A 20262-nucleotide genomic window follows, 5' to 3' on the forward strand; every position below is an offset into this window, starting at 1 on the left:
TGCATACTTACCTTTTTGTTTTCCTCCCCCTCCCAGCAGGATCCTTGAGAGCAAGAACCTCAAGTGTTCTTTAAAATGAAAAGAAACATCTACACACTCAAGAGCTCCTTAATAAATTCTAATAAACAATACCCTGCTGGGGTGGGTGTAGGGGGGCAATTCTCTGAACATTTTTCCAAGGCTAGTTTTGAGCTTTACGGAAAAAAAAAGTTATTTCTTACCTCAAACAGTGAACACAAAATAACAAGAAAAAGATTTAGAATCACACTTACCCTCCCAGCAAATCTGCCGTGTCACTTTGCTGATTCATATTGACAACCCTCAAACGGTGGCCTTTAATAAAGAAAGGGCAAAATGTAAAGACTGACAGTATCCAGTGTGATCCTTAAGGATGTGTGGACAAGGCACAGGGCAAATCTTTAAATGTGCATTTCCTCTGACCCCCTCATTTTACTTTCAGGAATCTTGACTATTCAAAATTTTCACCTAACCCAGAGAGATATGTAAAAAGGAAGATTCGCTGCTCTAGCATCAGGTAACTGAAAACAAAAAAAAAGACCCTTCAGTAAGTCAATGTCTGTCTATGAATTAGAACTAAATAAATATCCAGTGTGAAATATCTGTCTATGAATTAGAACTAAATAAATATCCAGTGTGAAATATTATTTAGCCATCAGAATAGGAGTAAGGCAGTTCTGTTTTTAAAGATGTCCAATTTGCTTATTAACTAAATGTAATACATAGAGAATGATCCCATTTGTTTCAAAACAAAACCAAATCTGTATGTTTTTGTAGACCACAGATCAGAACTGAAAAAAGTTAATACCAGTCTGTTAACAGTGGTTATTTCCAGGGGGGAAAGAATACATTATTTCCAAGGTAAAAATTTCCAGTGCTTATCTCCAGGGGAAGTGGAGTGGTGGCACTTCTTAAATTCCAATATTCTTTGGACTTTTCATTTTTAAAAAAGAAGGTCAGGGGACTTCCCTGATGATCCAGTGGCTGAGGATCCACACTTCCAATGCAGGGGGCCTGGGTTCGATCCTTGGTCAGGGAACTAGATCCCACACACCGCAACTAAGAGTTTGCATGCCGCAACTACAGATCCCACATGCCACAACTAAAAAGATCCCACATGCCGCAACTAAGACCTGGCGCAGCCAAATAAATACATAAATATTTTTTTAAAATAATAAAAAGGCAGTCAGTGTCAAATGTTTGTTGTCTGGGGGCAGAGTGCTTCCCCTCTAGGAGTTACCTGTAATATGAGCCAAGTACTGGACGGTGGAGGTTTTGCCGGTCCCGGTCTCTCCCACCAGCAACACAGGCTCCCCTTTGCTAACACACACCGCGAGCTGTTCAATAAGAACAGAGGATGGCCTCGTAGCAGCAAAGGTGAGCTTCTCCCTGGGGAGGGGAAAGTATGTAAGCAGTTGGAGGAACAGGCTGCAAGCTTCTCTTTGTGTTATTTTGAGGAATCAGATTTCCCAGATTCAACAAACAAGAAGGAGACAACTCAGAGTGACGGTCTTCATGTTATATAACACAGTGGTCCCCAACCCCTGGGCCATGGACGGGTACCTGTCCATGGCCTGTTAGGAACCGGGCCGCACAGCAGGAGGTGAGCGGCGGGCGGGTGAGCAAAGCTTCACCTGTATTCACAGCTGCTCCCCATGGCTCGCATTACCGCCTAAGCTCTGCCTCCTGTCAGGTCAGCGGCGGCATTAGATTCTCATAGGAGCTCGGACCCTACCGTGAACTGCACACGTGAGGGATCCAGGCTGCACGCTCTTTATGAGAATCGAATGCCCGATGATCTGAGGTGGAGCTGAGGCAGTGATGCCAGCGCTGGGGAGCGGCTGCAAACACAGATCATCATTAGCAGAGAGGTTTGACTGCACAGAGACCGTACTAAATCGACTGCTTGCAGAGTCATATCAAAACCCTATCAGTGAGTGGCAAGTGACAATTAAACTGCACCTTACGGACTAGACTGGACATATGCAACACACTTTGGGTGTCACTGTCTCCCATCACCCCCAAATGGGACCATCTAGTTGCAGGAAAACAAGGTCAGGGCTCCCAGTGATTCTGCATTACGGTGAGTTGTATTAATTATTTCATTATATATTACAATGTAATAATAATGGAAATAAAGCACACAATAAATGTAATGTGCTTGAATCATCCCGTAACTACCCCCCGCCAACCCCATCTGTGGAAAAAGTGTCTTCCGCGAAACCGGTCCCTGGTGCCAAAAAGGTTGGGGACCGCTGCTACAACAGATGTCCTTACAACATATGAATTGCAGAATTCATTCATTCGACATACGTGGAGCATTTACATAACTGCTACTTCACTAGGCTCTGGAAATTCAAAATACCAATAAGATAAAACATCTGTACTACCTATGTCATCTTGCGCAAACTACTTAACCTCTATTAGCCTCTGTTTCCTAACTTGTAAAATCCGGATAACAATAGTTACTAGCTGTAGTGGGTTGAATTATGTTCCCCCAAAATTCATGTCTACTGAGAACCTGTGACTTTATTTGGAAAAAAGCTCTTTACAGGTATAATAAGATTAAAATCGTATCATACTGGATTTAAGGGTCAGTCTTAAATCCAATGGCTGGTGTCCTTATAAAGAAAGAGAAATTCAGAGACACAAAGAAATACACACAGGGAAGAAGACCATATGACAATGGCATCAGAGATTGGATTGATGCAGCTACAAGGCAAGGAACACCGAAGATTGCTGGGAGCCAGCAGAAGCCAGGAAGAGGCAAGAGTCTTCAGAGGTAGTGTGGCCCCGCCAACACCTTGGTTTCAGCCTTCCAGCCTTCAGAACTGAGAATAAATGCCTGCTGTTTTAGGCCATCAAGTTTATGGTAATTTGTTAGGAGAGCCCTAAGGACACTAACACACACATTAATTCATAGGTTTACTATAACCACTACATGAGAAAACATGCAAAAAGGTACTCAGCACAACGTTAGGCATATAGAAAATATTTAATAAATAACTTTAATAAATCTCAGAAACGTATACAATTCCAGCCCTCAAGGGATTAACAGACTAATGTTAGGACCAAGCCTGACCTCCAGGTGATGCTTACTTCACTAAATACACTACAATGAATAAAATCAAAGATACACCTTTGCTAGTCCCAAGTCTCTAATGACCCCCCCATCACCTCCTCCACCTATTAACATCTAGTTTCACAGAACACATTTAGGGAAATCACTGCTCCTTACTGCCTAGTGCAATGGAGAAATCACAGTTCTGACATGTTTTACTCAAAGATAAGGGGCTGGACCAGACGTTCCTTCTATCAGTTTCCCAACGACCCCACAGTGCACAGATCAGTTTGGAACCCTGTTTACCTCTGTATGTGGACAGCCTCACTTTGTTTCCGTAGAAGCCGCACTCGACCCACTTGCACATCTAGCTCATTGATCGTAATTTCTGGTTTATAAAGCTGACAGAAGAATTCAGCCTATGGGAGGGGAAAGATTTTACCGGAGTAAAATTCTGCATGCTCTTCAAATACTTCTCATCTGTGAGGCTTGCTGTGCTCCTCTAACATGACCTCTAATAAGAGGCATTTTCGGGCTTCCAAGATAGGTAAGTTAGCTTTTAATTATATTTTAAAAAATTCTCCAAGTTTCTAATATGTTTTTAAAAACACTGATCATGAATGTTTCCCTGTAATAGTACTTTTTATTCATTCAAATGAGCCTCTATCTACCTATATGAAGTGAACACAGTGAACAGAAAGTTTTATTCCTAAAAGATATGAAAAAAAATCAAAGTAATGTTTCTTCCTCTATGCTTTCCTCTGCTTTAAATTTCTAACATAATGCAGGAAACAGTCACTTGAATAAACCATGATACATCTGACGACAGCCAAAGCAGAAAGAGAAGCTGTGACAGAGGTTCAGCCTTATCCTTACCCACCAGTCTTATCCTCATCGCTAACCCAAAGATCCCCAGATTTCGCTCAGGGTTTGGGGCAGGAGTAAAAGGGGCAAACTGCCCAGGGAAGGTAAACCCCTCTTCAACCAAAGGGGCTGAATATTGATCAACCTAAGCCAATCATGGTAGTCTCATTTCTCTCGTCTACTATAATTAACATACTTATTATTTCAGCCCCTTTTAGTAAGTGCTCGGTTACCTGCAGCCAAAACCATCCTGATAGTTTCAGACGCCTAAGGAACACCTCTAACCATCTCGGTTCCTGACTAAGGCTTTTTTGACTCATCATTCATTTGGGAACGCCAAATATCTGCCTCAAGATAAGCCCCAGACATTTCTCCAGCTACCAACACCATTGCCGAAAGGCTCTCTCCTCCAGAAGTACATCTTTTGATATAAAACAGGAAAGGCAAATATTAACAGTATCAGCAGTGAACCTAAGTAGTGGGTATACAGGTGTTCACTAACACTTTTCAACTTTTTTGATGTTTGAAGATATTAACTATAAAAAGTTGGAAAAAATCTAATTGTGCACAGAACTACAGACAAAGGTGTTACTAAGACATGGTTCCAGTCCTGAATCCACAACCTACAGAATAACATGCTCCTTAAGCACTGGAGAAAAAGGCGTGCGTGTGAAAAAGGATGCAAGGCAGCTCACTCTAAGAATGTGGAATACAGGGAGAACTACTTATCCAGGAGACAGTGAGTTTTATGCCCATGAGAGGCAGCAATGAAACTACCAACTTTGACGGAGGAGGCTGTTATTTGCAAAAGCTGTTCCAGGTAAGGACCAGAGATCAGCAATTAAGCTAAATATCCCAGCTTCCTTTCAAGAGGGAAGTAAAAATAGCATTACATACCTTTTTCTTGGAAATGTTCAATTTGCTTCCAATGACTTCTGCCATTTTCAGTTTGCTTGTCTGCTTAGAAAGCATTGCTGTGAAACAGTCCAGAGCCTATTAAAATAACCAAGGTAAATGCCAACTGATATTTAAAATAATACATTAATAACAGAGCATCACTATCCAAGCCACAAAAGGGAGGAACATAAAATCCAGTAGAACTTTTCTGCAAGTAAGACTAAGGAGAATACAAATAAAGTACCAACCCTAGACTCAAAGGACCTTACCGTAACAGAGATAGGACACCAAAAATGTGAAGGCTTTACTATCAAAATACCGGTTAATTAGGAAAACACACACAAACGCCTCAGTTTGCAAATCCAAAATTCAGGTAATAATAGCAATTAGCATTAATCCTTGGGTATATGGTTCCGTGGGGGGAAACGACTTCTAGACAGTGGAGCTAACACCAAAAGATTACTTTCTAGATGTAAAGGGAGACTCCTGGTGTGCAATAAAGGGATTACATTGTCATTACCCTAACCCAGTACTTAATCTTAGCAACTATTGATAGGCCAACAAGATACATGTCTTCTGCTATAATGAAATATAAAGTACGTATCACCACCAAATGGAATCTACCCCCCCAAAAGCTGAATTTGAATACATCAAGCATTTTGTTAAACTTCTATTTACAAGAAAGACAGATAAAATGACAAGAGAAAGGACACGAATATGGCAAAACAAAGAATATATCTGGTTCTGCTGCCACCAAGTGTAATATATCAATAAACTTCATGCAAGCATTTAAAAAACAATGTATCTAGTTTTGTCCCTAATTCCTTACACAGAGCTTCAAAAATTCTTGGAATTACCAGGAGTAAGGAGTGTCTTTTGTTATTTACTGCAGCCCTTATGGACCTTACCGGGTTTATTATGCTAAGCAAGGTAACTCTTGATGGGCCCTTAGATAGTTTAAGAGAGGAACTGGCCAGGCCAGAAAGACCAAGGGTTGAAACTTCCATCTCCATCTCCATCCTCTGGAGGAGGGGAGGGGATGGTGACCGAGTTCAATCGAATAGCCAAGGTCAGAATAAGACCTCAATAAAACACTGGACATCCAAAGCTTAGAGAGCTTCTGGTTGGTGACAAAGTGATGTACCAGGAAGGTGGCACACCCTGACTCCACAGGAGTGTCTGTGCTCAGACTCCTGAAACCTTGCCCTATGTGTCTCTTCCATTTGACTGTTCTTGAGTTATATTTTTTATAACAAAACTGTGACCTGTATGGTGAGTACAGAGCTTCCAATGAGTTCTGTGAGGTGATTACTGTACCTGAGGAGGTTGTGGGAACCCCTGAATTTACAACTGATAGGTCCTAAGTGTGGGTAGGCATCTGAGACTTGCGGCTAGAGTCTAAAGTGGGGCAGCCTTGCGGAGGGCTGAGCCCTTGAACCTGTGGGGTCTACACTAACTCCAGGTGGTCAGTATCAAAACTAAACTGAATTGCAGGATACCAGTTGGTGTCAAAGCAGTGAAGAAGCAATCAGATAAAGCCAGAAGGTGAAACATTCTGTAAAACAACTGGCCTGATCTCTTCAAGGGTATGTGTGGGGCGGGGTGGGGGGGGGGAGGTTCTGATACAGTAAAAAAGTTCTTAATCCCATTCGCATAGAAAAGGATGTGGAAGGAGATACATCAGGATATTAACAGTACTGGGGGGGGGGGGCTTCCCTGGTGGCTCAGTGGTTGAGAATCTGCCTGCCAATGCAGGGGACACTTGATCGATTCCTGGTCCGGGAAGATCCCACATGCCGCGGAGCAACTGAGCAACTAAGCCCACGCGCCACAACTACTGAGCCTGCACTCTAGAGCCCGCAAGCCACAACTCCTGAAGCCCGGGCGCCTAGAGCCCGCGCTGTGCAACAAGAGAAGCCACCGCAATGAGAAGCCCGCGCTCTGCAACAAGAGAAGCCACCGCAATGAGAAGCCCGCGCACCACAACGAAGAGTAGCCCCCACTCACCACAACTAGAGAAAGCCCACGCACGGCAACAAAGACCCAATGCAGCCAAAAATAAAATAAATTTTAAAAAATAAATAAAAATAAAATAAAACAAAGAAAAGTACAAAACAAGGTTACCTGTAAGAAAGATGAGAAATGTAGGAGAAAGGAAAGGAAATTTCAATGAAGAGAAGAGGATTAAAGGACTGGCACACAGCACTTCAGAGCTCAGCCGGCTTAAGTGTGTGCTCCAAATGTGGGTTCTTTCTACTCAAAGTTAACCAAACACAGAGAGAAACTGCTAACCAAAATGGGTCACTATTCTCTCCTCAGTCCTAGCTGACAGAAACCAGAACACTTTATAGTCAAAGTGGGTTAATGTTTTAACAGCCCAGAGATCTTCAGGCAGCATCACTTTATTCTTAAGCAGGCGGGAATAAATCTCTCTCTGTTCTACTGAATGTGGCAGAGCTACAATTCAATAGGGCTTCCCTCCCATGCAACACATTTTGTCCCCCTGTCCAGCACACAAGGATGTACTTTACAAACCCCACATAAATTTCTCTGGACTCAAGTTAAAAAGACCCTACTGAGGCTAGTGGTGGGATAACACAAATATAAATATATCAAATAGACTAAGAAATTATATATAGAAATAAACACTAAAGATCTTAGAAACACTTTATATTTTATAACAGTATTATCACCTGCGAGAGTTTCTTTTCATTTAAGCTTTAATTTCAGTACTGTATCTGTTTTACTCTAATTCAAACTATACTTATTTGAAATTAGTAGTAACCTGTTTCAAAAACCACAAAACATTTATTATGCCCAATTAGTTTTAAGGCAACATGAGTTCCGTTTTCACTAGCTAAGCATAATAAATGGTACCTACACAGAAGAAAAACTTTTTGATAGCAGTCAAGACACAGAAAATGGAAATCAACAGTCTTAAAGAGCACAGAGAAACAAGCAGGAAGACTGTATCTTACCTCTTGAAAAATATTTAATGATGCTGATGAAGACAGACTGTCGAAGCTGTGGGCAATCCTATTACACCAATTCAGTAGATCCCTTTAAAAAAGAGGGGGGCGGGGGGCAAGAAATAAAAGACCATAGGCCAAAGACATCAAAGGCATCAGAGCTCACTTAGGTCTGGGAACACCTGACAACAAGGACTCTCCTTTTTCTCTGGCAACTGAAGATAAACATTGTCAGGAAAAAGAATGAGTGGTCCCAGTCCCTATACTACCAGGAAGTGACCTAGAACTCACTTCTCCTCATCCATGCCAGACAAGGTAGCAGGAGACAGGGAGCAATTAATTCTCAGAGGAAACTGAGGGGAGCTGCCCACACCTAATTCTCATTTCTCAAAGGGCAAGTCAACCACTGAGAACAAAGCGCAAAGGCATGGAACTCACTATACAGAGCAAAACCCAAGAGTCTTTTATTTAAGACCCCAAGTGTCACGAAAGGACATCCAGTGAAAGAGCTATGTCAGTAACTATTCCCAACTTTGGCTTTTAAAGTTATCTGCTAAACTTCCAGTTATAAGTAAGTCCTAGGGATATAACATACAACATGATAAGTACAATTAATGCTGCTGTATGTTATATATGAAAAGTTGTTAGGAGTTCTCATCACAAGAAAAAAAATTTTTTTTTACTGTTTCTTTAATTTTGTACCTATGAGATGATGGATGTACACTGAACTTATTGCAGTGATCATTTCATGATGTATGTAATCATTATGCTATATGCCATAAACTTATACAGTGCTCTGTGTCAATTACATCTCAATAAAATTGGAAAAAAAAAGTTATTTGTTAAAGTTAACATAATGTTACCTTCATAAGCCTCCCCATTCAGTAACTATAGATCTCAAAAAGGGACTGAACACTATGAAGCAGCCCAAACGTCTAATTTCAAAACCTGACTTCTTGTAACCACTCAGTTCTAGCTGCTAAGAACTTCTGAGGGAAGCAGTTTTTAAAATACCAACTCAAAAGTGTTCAGCCCAGTACCTGAGAGACAATTCTCTCCCCTCAAGGCTCAGTCTTTTGTGTTCCCATCTGGCTTCTGAAACTTCCTCGGGTGCCTGTTCCCCTCCAACAGAACTATCACTCAGAGGGTGATGTTTCTCTCCAGTAAGCTGGATGTAAATGTCAAGCAGGTGATCGGTTGCTACCGATAAGCTGGGATATCTATTTTGAAGAACCTGACAGAGGGAGAAAAAAAAGCAAAGAAAATTTAGCAGCAGACAGAGTGATTTTTAAAAGCACACATAAACTGCTGCTGACACTAGTCAACCAAAAATGAATTTTTCTAAGAAATCTGTCATTTTTACCAAGTATAACAACTTCCACCCTCACCCATACCTCCAACCCCTCAAAGACCATGACTTTTTCCTGCCCAGAACTCAGTTAGTTATCTGGCAATCTCACCACCTACCACACAGCTTAGGTTATAGAAGCTAGATGGGAAAGGCGTCTCAAGCAACATAGGCATCCAAGTCCCAGGCACTTACTCATTGAAGTATCCTTCAAGTAATATGTATTCTAACTTTTTAAACACCATTCTAGTAGAGTCATTAAGTCATTTCTCAGACAAAAGCAAAGAAGAAGCAGTTAATGGGAAAAGGAAAGTTTTTTAAAGCAAATCACAGTAAAAGGAGCTAGTGTTAAGTCCTGATAAAAAGTATTTTATCAGACAACAGAATTTAACAAGCAAAAGATCGAGTCCAATTCACTTTGATAACTATTAAGAATTTTGTGCAGTATAATACTTGGTGCCCATAATATTAGTTCAACACTTTTATGATGCGGATTTGCTAAGTCAAGTCTACTTGAAAAGGAAGGAAAATATCATGGATATATTAGAAATATTATACCCTAATACATTTAAATTGAGAAGTATATCACAATTCCAATTTATACATGAAATATCAACATATTTTGTATGTATTAAAGTTGTAAGGTCCACTAAAATCTTTTAACGGTGTCATCAAGTGGTAGATCTCATAGATTTTTATTTCTTCATACTTTTTTAAACTAGAGGGTTTTATAACAAATATTATTGAAAACATATTTCAGATGTATTGAAAATTAAGGACAGAAAAAGAGAATAACAGAATCAACAAATTCAATTTAATCGATACACATGTGGATCTTTCAAATATAGAATATACATTTTTTGTGTACGGAGGGAACATTTTCAAAATTGCCCATATATTTGTGGACCCTGGCTACCATAAACAAAATATAGACTTACCTCCATCACCCCTAAAACAAAAAGTCCCCTTTTGTCATCACTCCCTTCCTCCCCATCCCCATCCCTGGAATCCTGCACCTGATTCAGATCTCTACAGTTTTGCTTTCAAATCTATCATATACACGGAATCATACGGGATGTAGTGTATAGTTCGGTTTCTCTTACTCAGCATAACGTTTTTGAAATTCGTCCAGACATTACTGTATGTATCAGTAGTTCATTCTATTTTATTGCTGAGTAGTAATTCCATCATATGAGCATGTATATTTATGATCAAGGTGAAAAAAAAAAGCTGTTTTTACTTGAAAGAAATTTGTTAGGTTTAACACTTTAGTAAGGGCTCAGTTATTTGGAAAAAAAGTTCTGAATAGAGATTTATATGTACCAACCAATTAGTCATTTTCTACCTTAGTCAGAAAACATCTTTTGTTATTAAGATGAATGTCAAAATTTAAATACAATATCACATAATAAACTAATCTAACATGATATGGTTATCAATTTGATATGTATTTTGGAGATTCATTCCTTTAATAAGCATTTATTAAGTACCTACTTTGTAGCAGGCACTGTTCCAGGGACAGAGAAACAAAACAAAATAAGGAATGGAACCCGTCCTCGAGAAACTCCCCCTCATATAAGAAGCAGATATGAAAGCAAAAGCAAGCTTGCAGCCCAAAGGACAGCATGGTCGGCCCTGCTCGGGAGACCCGGGAAGGTTTCACAGAGCAGGAGAGGCACCTGGCAGAGGTCGCTGGTGACTGTGAGAGGAGACTGCCGGCAGAGAAATCAGGCCATCTCTGGTGCCAGCACGTGAGGCATCAGGGCACATTCAAGGTGTATGGGGGAGACAAGGTGTGAGAAACTGCTAGGGGTAAGTTCCCGGCACTTACTAGGTATGAGACTAGCATTATGTAAAGAGCTTGTTTTTTGAAGTGTAATTTGATATTTCAGCAAGAAGTCAAAGCCAGTCTTTCTAAGCATAAGACGGCTGCGGTTGGCAGCAACAGAAATGCAGTTCCTTGTGTTCCCCGTGAGGTCGGCATAGGAGATTATTTTATTTCCTAAGTAATACACACAAGGTTTTTAGCTACCAGTCATTTATTTAGGAGAGTGTTATTAGGATTAGCAAGTCCAGAAGCTTAAAAAGAACCAGTGAGCTTCTCAAAGTCAGCTACCTAAATATGAGCCAGGTCACTGAAGCGAGGAGGTGTGTGCTCCTGTCGCACTTCTGGTGAGCAGGGTGACAGCCTGCGGACCGAGGCAGAAGTGGGAGGAGGAGCTCTGGCTTACCCTTCGAGTACAGAATACAGTGCGAACAGAGGGGCTGTCACACGTTCTTCTCATCCTCTCAATCCCCAATAAATTACACCTAAATGTGAACTTCAGCCCTCTCCTTTAAAGAAAAGACTTACAATTTAAGTCTGAAAACAAAACATTTAAAGGTCTGCAACAGCAAAAGAAAGAGGAGCACTATGACAAAGCAATACAACAAACGTTTACAAAATGCCAGGCACGGAGTGGATGCTGGGGACACCACAGCTGAGTTAAGTTACTGGAGGAGCTTATAGTTGAGGGCGGCAAGAAGGGAAAAGAAAGACACACAGGACACACAAATACACAACTGGGAACCAGAGTGAGATAAGAAACTCACAAACGTAAATGACACCATCAAGGCAAGGCTTCTTAGAGATTATACTACCAATGTTTACCCAGGAATCGGTGAACTCCGAAAACCCCTCTGCTAGTAAATACCTAAATGCTAGATTAAATATTTGAAAAGGTTGTCTGGTGCCACTTATTTGTCTAAAAACTTATACCAAGAGAGAGGAAAGCATCCCTGCCATGAATGAATGATCACTGACAATGCTTTATGTGCTGCTCTCCAAGATGAAACGCTGGCAGTCGGGACACTTCCCAAGTGAGGAGGTAGATCCAAGGGGAGACAGGAGTTCGGCAGGGTAAAGTGAGGCACACCTTAGTGACTGCGGAGAACCAGAGGTACTACAGAGAAAACCGATGTATAAAACCTTTAAAGTAAGTCATCTCAATTTTCATTAATACCCAGATCAAAATGTACATGACGTTGTTAAGTGCGAAAGATATTAGTTACAAAACAACTTAGTATAAAAAAGATCCTTTGGGGACAACTGGGGAAACTTAAACATGGTCTGAGAATTAAGTGCTACTGAGGAATTACTATTCGTTTTATTGGGTATAATAATCATTGCAGTTATATATGGAAATGCCCTTAGAGATGCATGAAAGTATTTAAGGGTGAAATGCTATGAGGTTTGCTTTCAAATATATTAGCAAATAAATACTACTAGATGAAATTAATACAGTAAGATGTCAGCATATTAACTGTTAAATTTAGAGTGACGAGTATTTTGGTGACTCATTGGGCTATTACCCCTGTTTACATGTAAGTCTGACACTTTTAATATGAAGAGTAAGAAAGAAAAGCATTGATACTTTCAAATAACCCCATACCTCATTCAGTTCTGTCTTATCCATGTTATCCAGGTAAATTTTGGTCCAGTATTTGCCTAGCAGAGTAGCATGACTATTTAGCGGTCGATACCAATTTCCTCCACAGCTCAAGAGTCTGTATTTCAGAATGAAAAACAGAGTCACACAAAATTCCCAATTTTAATCTTGAATCATGCCCCTGGTTACCCCTTGCTAGACGTTATGTCACATCTGAGTAAAACTCACAGTTCCTTCTGGTGCCAGACAGCACTATGTTGGGCTTATAAGGAGGATGACAATGAAAGGCTGCCACCAAGCCAGGTTTGACTATTTTCCTAGGGGCAGTAATAGGGCTTTACCCAAGTTATTTCCACATCACTGCGAATGATCATATTAGGGATTTTGAACTCAACAACATGTTTCCTTTCCTTAAGACATAATTTCAGGAAAAAGAAAACCTAATCCAAGACCGATAGCATTAAAAATAAGTTCTCTGCTTATTACCAAAAGCGACAATACCTAAAATTATTTAAAATGCCCAGAAGAGAAGGAATATTCATTAAACACATACTCTGGGCAAGCCATGAGCTTACACCTAAGCCATGTAATTTAATCTTCACAACAACCGCCCTGAGGGGATGGTGCCCTTCTTTTCTTCTAACTGTAAGGAAGACCTGTAAGGAAGAGAAGGAGAGTAATGTCCCTTGCTCACTCAACTATAACTACAAATGGCAAAGCCAAGAACTGAACTCAAGTTTGTGTGACATACTTCTATGATGTCCCAGGACTTTCTGGGGAATGTATCTAGCAGGAAAGAACTTTACCATCACTGTGAATAAAATCAGGGTCTATTAAAACTAACAGGGCCTAGCAAGGTCTTCCTTAGAACTGTTAGCTCTGCATTCCATCTGGAAATGAATGTTCACAGAGGTACAGTAAACACTAATATAATCACTAAATACAATGTGGCATTATTTTCACTCTTGGGCATTTTAAGACCTCAGAGAAGCTGTACAGTTATAAACAAGTAGTAGGAAATAAACCACTGCCTTCACATTACTTTAAAAAGTAGATAGGGACATATACTAAGTTTGCTTAGGTTTTATTCCTTTGTTGATGCTTATATTCAATGAATTTTTTTTAATGCTTGAAGTCTACACGGCTTTATCATCACCACCATCATGGCTGGGCACTTACTATGTGACAGGTCTCTAGTCACTTCACCTAACCTTCATAACTTACACCAAGTTGTAAAGTAGGTGTTATTGGCCCCATCATAATCAGTCAAGAAAGGTACACACCAGTACAAAGTGTCAGTGTCAGGACTCAAACCCAGGGCTATATGACAACAGTCTCATCTCTGATTATGTTTGAAAACATGAAAACAAGACAAAGTTTTTTAAGACTGGTTACTTATTTTTAAGTGGGGGAAAAAAAACCACTTTTACTTTTTAAATTAATTATCTCCATTAGAAATAGTCAGGAAGGGGCTTCCCTGGTGGCACAGTGGTTGAGAATCCACCTGCCAATGCAGAGGACATGGGTTCGATCCCTGGTCCAGGAAGATCCCACATGCCGCGGAGCAACTAAGCCCGTGAGTCACAACTACTGAACCTGTGCTCTAGAGCCCGCAAGCCCGCAAGTTGAGCCTGAGTGCTGCAACTACTGACGCCCGTGTGCCTAGAGCCCATGCTCCACAACAAGAGAAGCCACTACAGTAAGAAGCTGAGCACCGCAACAGAGAGGAGCCCCCGCTCACTGCAACTAGAGAAAGCCTGCATGCAGCAATGAATACCCAACACAGCCAAAAATAAATTAAATTAATTTTTTAAAAAAGTCAGGAATGATGTTGATCTGTCATCACTGCTAACTAACCTTGCTTAAAATAGGCCCAGAGAACTCTATTCCAAGACTTTTGTACTCAGCACTCTAGCATGTGGACTTAGGAAGAGGCTCCATCATGGGAATAGAAGGGTTAACGGGACATACCTCCTGGTTGCAAAGAACTGAAATCCAGGAGCCACTTTCAGACAGTCACCTTGGCCAGGAATCAAGAGCTCTCCATTCTCCAAGAGAGGGATCAGCACGGAAACCTAAATCACAAAACCCCAGTGATAAAGCTATTAAGACAGAAGTAACAAACAAGAAAGAAAAAAACCCCTCTCGCCAAATGACGAACACGTCCTTAAAGGAAACCCCACTTCTCACAGCATGAACTGGGGTCAAATGCCAGGCGGGAATACTGGAGCCACCTACACTCCAGCAGAGCAACTTATTCATTCAGCATTCACTGAGTGCCGACTATGGACCAGAATCAAGCAAGACAGGAAAAATCCAGACATGACTGAGGCTTTACAGCCTAGAGTCTGACGGGAGATAGCCATGCAAACTACCATACAGCATGATCGGTGTGACCCCCCAAGGGGTGTACAAAACGGTATGTGAAGACAGAGGGTGGCTGTAGATGAGTGTGGAGTAGTTTAGAAACAGGGCAGTGAAGCCATTCTAGAGGTAATGACATTCACTGAGTCTGAAAGTTTGAAGAGGGATCAGCCTGGTTTGTTGGGAGAGCAATGGCACATTTACTCTAGGCAAAAATATTCAAATGGACAAAAATGCATATGCCTAAGAGCATGGCATGAGAGGACTCTTATGGTTAGGGTTAGGACAGAACGTGCATATGAAGTAGTGGAAAAATACTAGGCTTAGAGATAAATGATAAAAGGCTTTCTGTGCTAAGCTAAGGAGTTTGAATTTTTTTCATGAAGTTGTTGAGAGGATTTTAGTCTGGAGAAAAACCTATTTTTTATTTTAGAAAATGAACTGTGCAACAATATGGAAGGAAGATAAACTGAAAGAGAGCCAGCCTGGAGGGAAAGAAGCGAAAAAGGATACCATTCAGGTAACAAAGGTAAGATAGCAGGATAGATTAGACAGACAGATAAAAATAAGAAGGCCTGTGCGAAGGCAGTAGGCTAGGAGGGAACGGAATAAGAGATAAGGAAAAAGTACTAAGCAATATCAGACTAAGTGAGTGGGGGACTAGAGGAAGGAGACACATCACAGTTCTGGCTTGGGAATTGTGTGGCAGGAAAGGCTGTTGCAGCAAAGAGCAGATAAGGTTCATTTTGAACATCCTGAACCTGTACCTGCTAAAGAAGATCCAAGTAGATATTTTTCAAGAAAAGTATGGACTAGACATATGGGTCTAGGGGATGTGAGTTTATAGAAGTTTGAGAAAAAAAACCCAAACAAACAGTAAGAAGAACAAAGGGCCAAGGAAGAAGGTTCTAAAATATCACGGTAATTTTATTAACCATCCTTATTTCATACATGGCTAGGAGATGAAAGGAAAAATATTATAGGGGCAACTCCAAGATAACTCCAAAACTTGAAACAAAAGACAACCATCCTGAATGAGATCTATAAAAGCCATAAAAGCTACCTTAAAATAGTAATTAGTTAGCAATTAGCTGAGAAGTTCTGGAAATAACAAAATAATAATCAAGGGTCCAGGTATGTTTTAAAATAAACATAACTTCACTATAATGATGATGAAGTTTAAATCAATGGAACAGCATACCCTCTGAAACCAAATGTATTGATAGTAACAGAAGGGGAATGGTCTACACAAAATGGAACTCAAAGCACAAGAATTTTCTGATGTTTACCAGACGTTGCCCAAGGAAGATCAAGGTAGAAACTAACAGTTTGGTCTTGAAATCTGGACTTGGTCATCAAAGAATGTACTTGGCTATGGCAAAGGGATAGATCCCTAGGCTTCATCATGACCTGAATGGAATATCCCTTATGTTCATCTACCTTCTTTGGCTCAAATTCTATGATTCAAAATCCTGATGACTTCCCAAGTAACCTGATGTCTGAAAAAATTGCCCAGGAAAGAGAGCTATAGAAAGCACTAAGACTCAACAAATACTTTTAAGTTGGCCTTGCAGTTTATAATTCAGTTTTATTTTTAAGTCTCATTGGTAGTAGTCATCCTTTAAGAAATCTGAGCCTCCAGCCCTATAAAACTGAGTATTAAAATCTTAGAACACAGCGGTCAAACTAAGCCAATAAACCCCATTACATCTTTACTTCACTAGACTCTAAAATACGTGTGTCATAAGACACACACATATTTATAGCCCCTACTTCCCCATACATTTCCCTAAACCTAAAGACCTTTCCCACCTCTCCTTCCCCCTCCCCCCCCGTCTCCTCTCTCTCTCCAATCCAAGAGGGGAAAGTCCATACACAGGTAGCTTTAGGGTTCACAGTAAAAGAAAATTAAAACCAATCTCAGGAAAATCTACCCAAAGGAAGATTTTTTTCATTCTGGAATACATTTTTTTGGTCATAGTTTACAGAATACAGAAAAAACATGAACTGCCTCCATAGCTAAATTTTATACACATATAAAAGTGATCTTTTTGAAGTAAAAAATATACATCCAGTTTATTTTCCTTAATGGAACAAAGACAAGCAGGCTCTTATTATATCATCTCTTCTTTCATCTGTCCTCAGCCCACTGCTCTACAAATGCCATAGCTAGGGAGCTGGGTCTCAAAGTTCTCAATGTATATGCAGCACGGATTAAGATGTTTCCTACCAAACCTATTCTTGGAAAGTCTGCGAAATTGGTCACATTTTCAAATAAAGGAGGAAAAAAAACTACTGTGAAATTGATCACATATTCAACTATTAAAGTAAACAGTACAGGGCTTCCCTGGTGGCGCAGTGGTTGAGAATCCGCCTGCCGATGCAGGAGACACGGGTTCGTGCCCTGGTCCGGGAAGATCCCACATGCCGCGGAGCAACTAAGCCCGTGAGCCATGGCCGCTGAGCCTGTGCGTCCGGAGCCTGTGCTCCGCAACGGGAGAGGCCACAACAGTGAGAGGCCCGCATAACGAAAAAAAAAAAAAAAAAAAAAAAAAAAAAAAAAAAAAAAAAAAAAACAGTACAAGCAGAATTTTAATAATTTTCTATCAAACAAGAGATCAGCCCAGTAATCCAAGAACTCAAACCAGATTAGGTAGGTAACCAACATACCATCTCTAATGAAATACCTATGTTGTTTAAATACTCCCCCAGAATCACTATTAACACAATTCTCATTCTCTTCAAAGACAAGAAATCAGCGAGTTACTAGGGAGGTGACATACCACATCCAAGGGGGCATAGTCAATATCCTCCAGAAGGATCCAGTGTCCATTTGTGGCCGCCTGTGTCAGGGTACCAGGCTGCCACACAAACTCTCCTGGGACATCTGTGCAGCGATACATTCCCAACAGCATCTGCAAAAAGATTAAGTAATTATTGAAGCCAGACACCTGAGGAGCCAATGCTACATCCTGCGATTAGTTCCATTAAACTTCCACAGGGTTATAACAGGTAGCTGGGGTTTTACAGCATGGTCCCCTCAGTTATGAGGAAGACCAATAAGTATTCTCATATTCTCTTAGCAAAAACAATATTTTAATGCAAATATTCACAAGTATGCTCACCAACCAAAATCTGCCATTTCTTACTTACCTTACTGTCGGTCTGATCTCCAAGCTGGACTTTGAGAAGCTGAGGGGGCTTCCTTCTACCTGTCATTGCAGCTAAATGTTCAACTAAGGAAGTTTTCCCACATCCAACTGGTCCTTCCAACAACACAGCATTCTGAGAAGCCACTGCCATAGCCAGGGTCTGAAGATTTTTGCAGACTGACTCAACCAGCACGTAAGACCTAAAGGCCAGCTCCTGTTCGCGAGAAGAACTCCTACTACTGGCCTAAGGAGGCAAGTGAAAAATAAAAGGCATATCAAGAAGAGTCTTTCCATCAAAGGGCACAGGTTAATTTCTCCAACAGTGCTTCCACTGGCTTTTACATAAACCTCTGCCAATAAATTGGTAGTACAGGACCTATAATAACAACAAGTATGTTATCCAAAGTAAGGATCTGACTCTTTCACTTTCCTTTCTCCCCCCACACTCCAACTCTTGGGAGAAGGGTGGGAACTCACTAACAAATTTAAGAAAAAGTCTCCCAAACTTTAAAAAGCCACAAAAGTTGACACACAGGGGATGGAAGCAAACCTCATCTCTCATGACTGGACTTTTGTTTTTCTTTATCTTACCATATTCTAGGATTTCCCGTCTAAGATCAAGAATGCACAACATACTTATGAGACCATCAGGGGAGTAAGGACACTAAAAGGATACACTATAAAATTGTTCAATTTTTTCCAGGTGTAATAAAGAGTTCTGGGAATTTTTTTAAGTCCTTTTCTGCTTTTTAAAAAAAATTTTACTGAAGTATAGTTGATTTACAATGTTGTGTTAATTTCTGCTATACAGCAAAGTGATTCAGCTATACATATATTCTTTTTCATTATGGTTAATCACAGGATACTGAATATATTTCCCTTGTATTATATATACATCCTATATATAATAGTTAGCATAAAGTCTTTTCCTTTTACACACACACACACACACACACACACACCCCTACAAGCATACCTCAAAGATTTTGCAGGTTGAATTCCAAACCACAGCAATAAACCAAATACCATAATGAAGCAAGTCACACAAAATTTTCAGTTTCTCAGTGCACATACAAGTTATGTTTACACTACACTGTGGTCTATTAAGTGTACAATATAGCTTTATGTCTCAAAGACAATGTACATACCTTAATTTTAAAATACTTTATTGCTAAAAATGCTAACCATCATCTGAGACTTCACCAAGTTGTAATCTTTGCAATAATAACATCAAAGACCACCAGTCACAGATCACCATAACAAATATAAATAATGAAAGTTTAAAATATTTCAAGAATTACCAAAATGTGACACAGAGACACGAAGTGAGCAAATGCTGCTGGAAAAATGGCACCAACAGACTTGCTCAAGGCAGGGTTGCCACAAACCTTGTTAAAAAAAAAAATTGCAATATCTGAGAAGCACAATAAAACAAGGTATGCCTATATTTAGGTAAGAAATGATGTGGTATCTGGGAGTTGCTTCAAAACAATATGGTGCGAGGACAGTGCTCAGAAATATAAATGCAACATAACTGATCATGAATTTATAATTACTGAAGCTAAATGATGCGTACATGTGGATTCATTACACTATTGTTTCTACTTTGGAATACGTTTAACGTTTTCCATAACAAAAAGTAAAATAATAATAATAATAATAATGTACCCAATATGTTTAATGAGTAGTTTCAGTTTTGCAAGATGAAAAAGTTCTGGAGTTTGTTTGCTACCAACGTGAATATACTTAACACCACTGAAGAGCACACTTAAGAATGGTAAAGATGGTAAATGTTACATTCATTTTACCACAATTTAAACAAATTTAAATAACAATGGACCTAAAATGACACAGAAAAAAGGACCTCTTGGAAAAGCGCAATGATTATTAACTTTTAAGGAATGGTAAATTCTCAAATATAGCTTGTCCCCTAAAGATATGTGAGGACAAAATGAGATTCAGGGCTGGAAGCTCTCGAACTTTTTGCAGAGCTGTTACTCTTAGCAACTGGCAGGCAGGCTGGGCTGTAGCTACATTCTGCACTTCTGCCCCAGTGCTCTGCCACTGCCACCCAGTATATCAAGCCTACCCCACCCAGAATCCTCCCCTATGTTAAAGTCCTAATGCTCCAAACCTAATCTATGTTAGGAGAGTGGTTAAA

At 40.2% G+C, this 20262-nt stretch overlaps 1 protein-coding gene across 5 annotated transcripts in view; it reads right to left on the reverse strand.

The window, feature by feature from the left end:
• Nucleotides 1-20262, reverse strand: part of MDN1 (midasin AAA ATPase 1) — a 153657-nt gene that overhangs the window by 112776 nt on the left and 20619 nt on the right. For 4 of the 5 annotated variants that reach the window (XM_059083214.2, XM_067011467.1, XM_067011468.1 and 1 more), the window contains exons 6-15: nt 18103-18345; nt 17733-17864; nt 14557-14660; nt 12589-12703; nt 8850-9043; nt 7819-7900; nt 4841-4936; nt 3386-3498; nt 1259-1407; nt 273-333 (exon numbers count right to left, since the gene is read on the reverse strand). In XM_059083214.2, coding sequence (XP_058939197.1) covers nt 273-333; nt 1259-1407; nt 3386-3498; nt 4841-4936; nt 7819-7900; nt 8850-9043; nt 12589-12703; nt 14557-14660; nt 17733-17864; nt 18103-18345 — 1289 coding nt within the window. The remainder of the gene's footprint in view (nt 1-272; nt 334-1258; nt 1408-3385; nt 3499-4840; nt 4937-7818; nt 7901-8849; nt 9044-12588; nt 12704-14556; nt 14661-17732; nt 17865-18102; nt 18346-20262) is intronic. The other variant, XM_067011469.1, reaches the window with a different exon arrangement.

The sequence above is a fragment of the Kogia breviceps genome, chromosome 13 (assembly GCF_026419965.1).
Source record: "Kogia breviceps isolate mKogBre1 chromosome 13, mKogBre1 haplotype 1, whole genome shotgun sequence".
Taxonomy (NCBI): Eukaryota; Metazoa; Chordata; class Mammalia; order Artiodactyla; family Physeteridae; genus Kogia; species Kogia breviceps.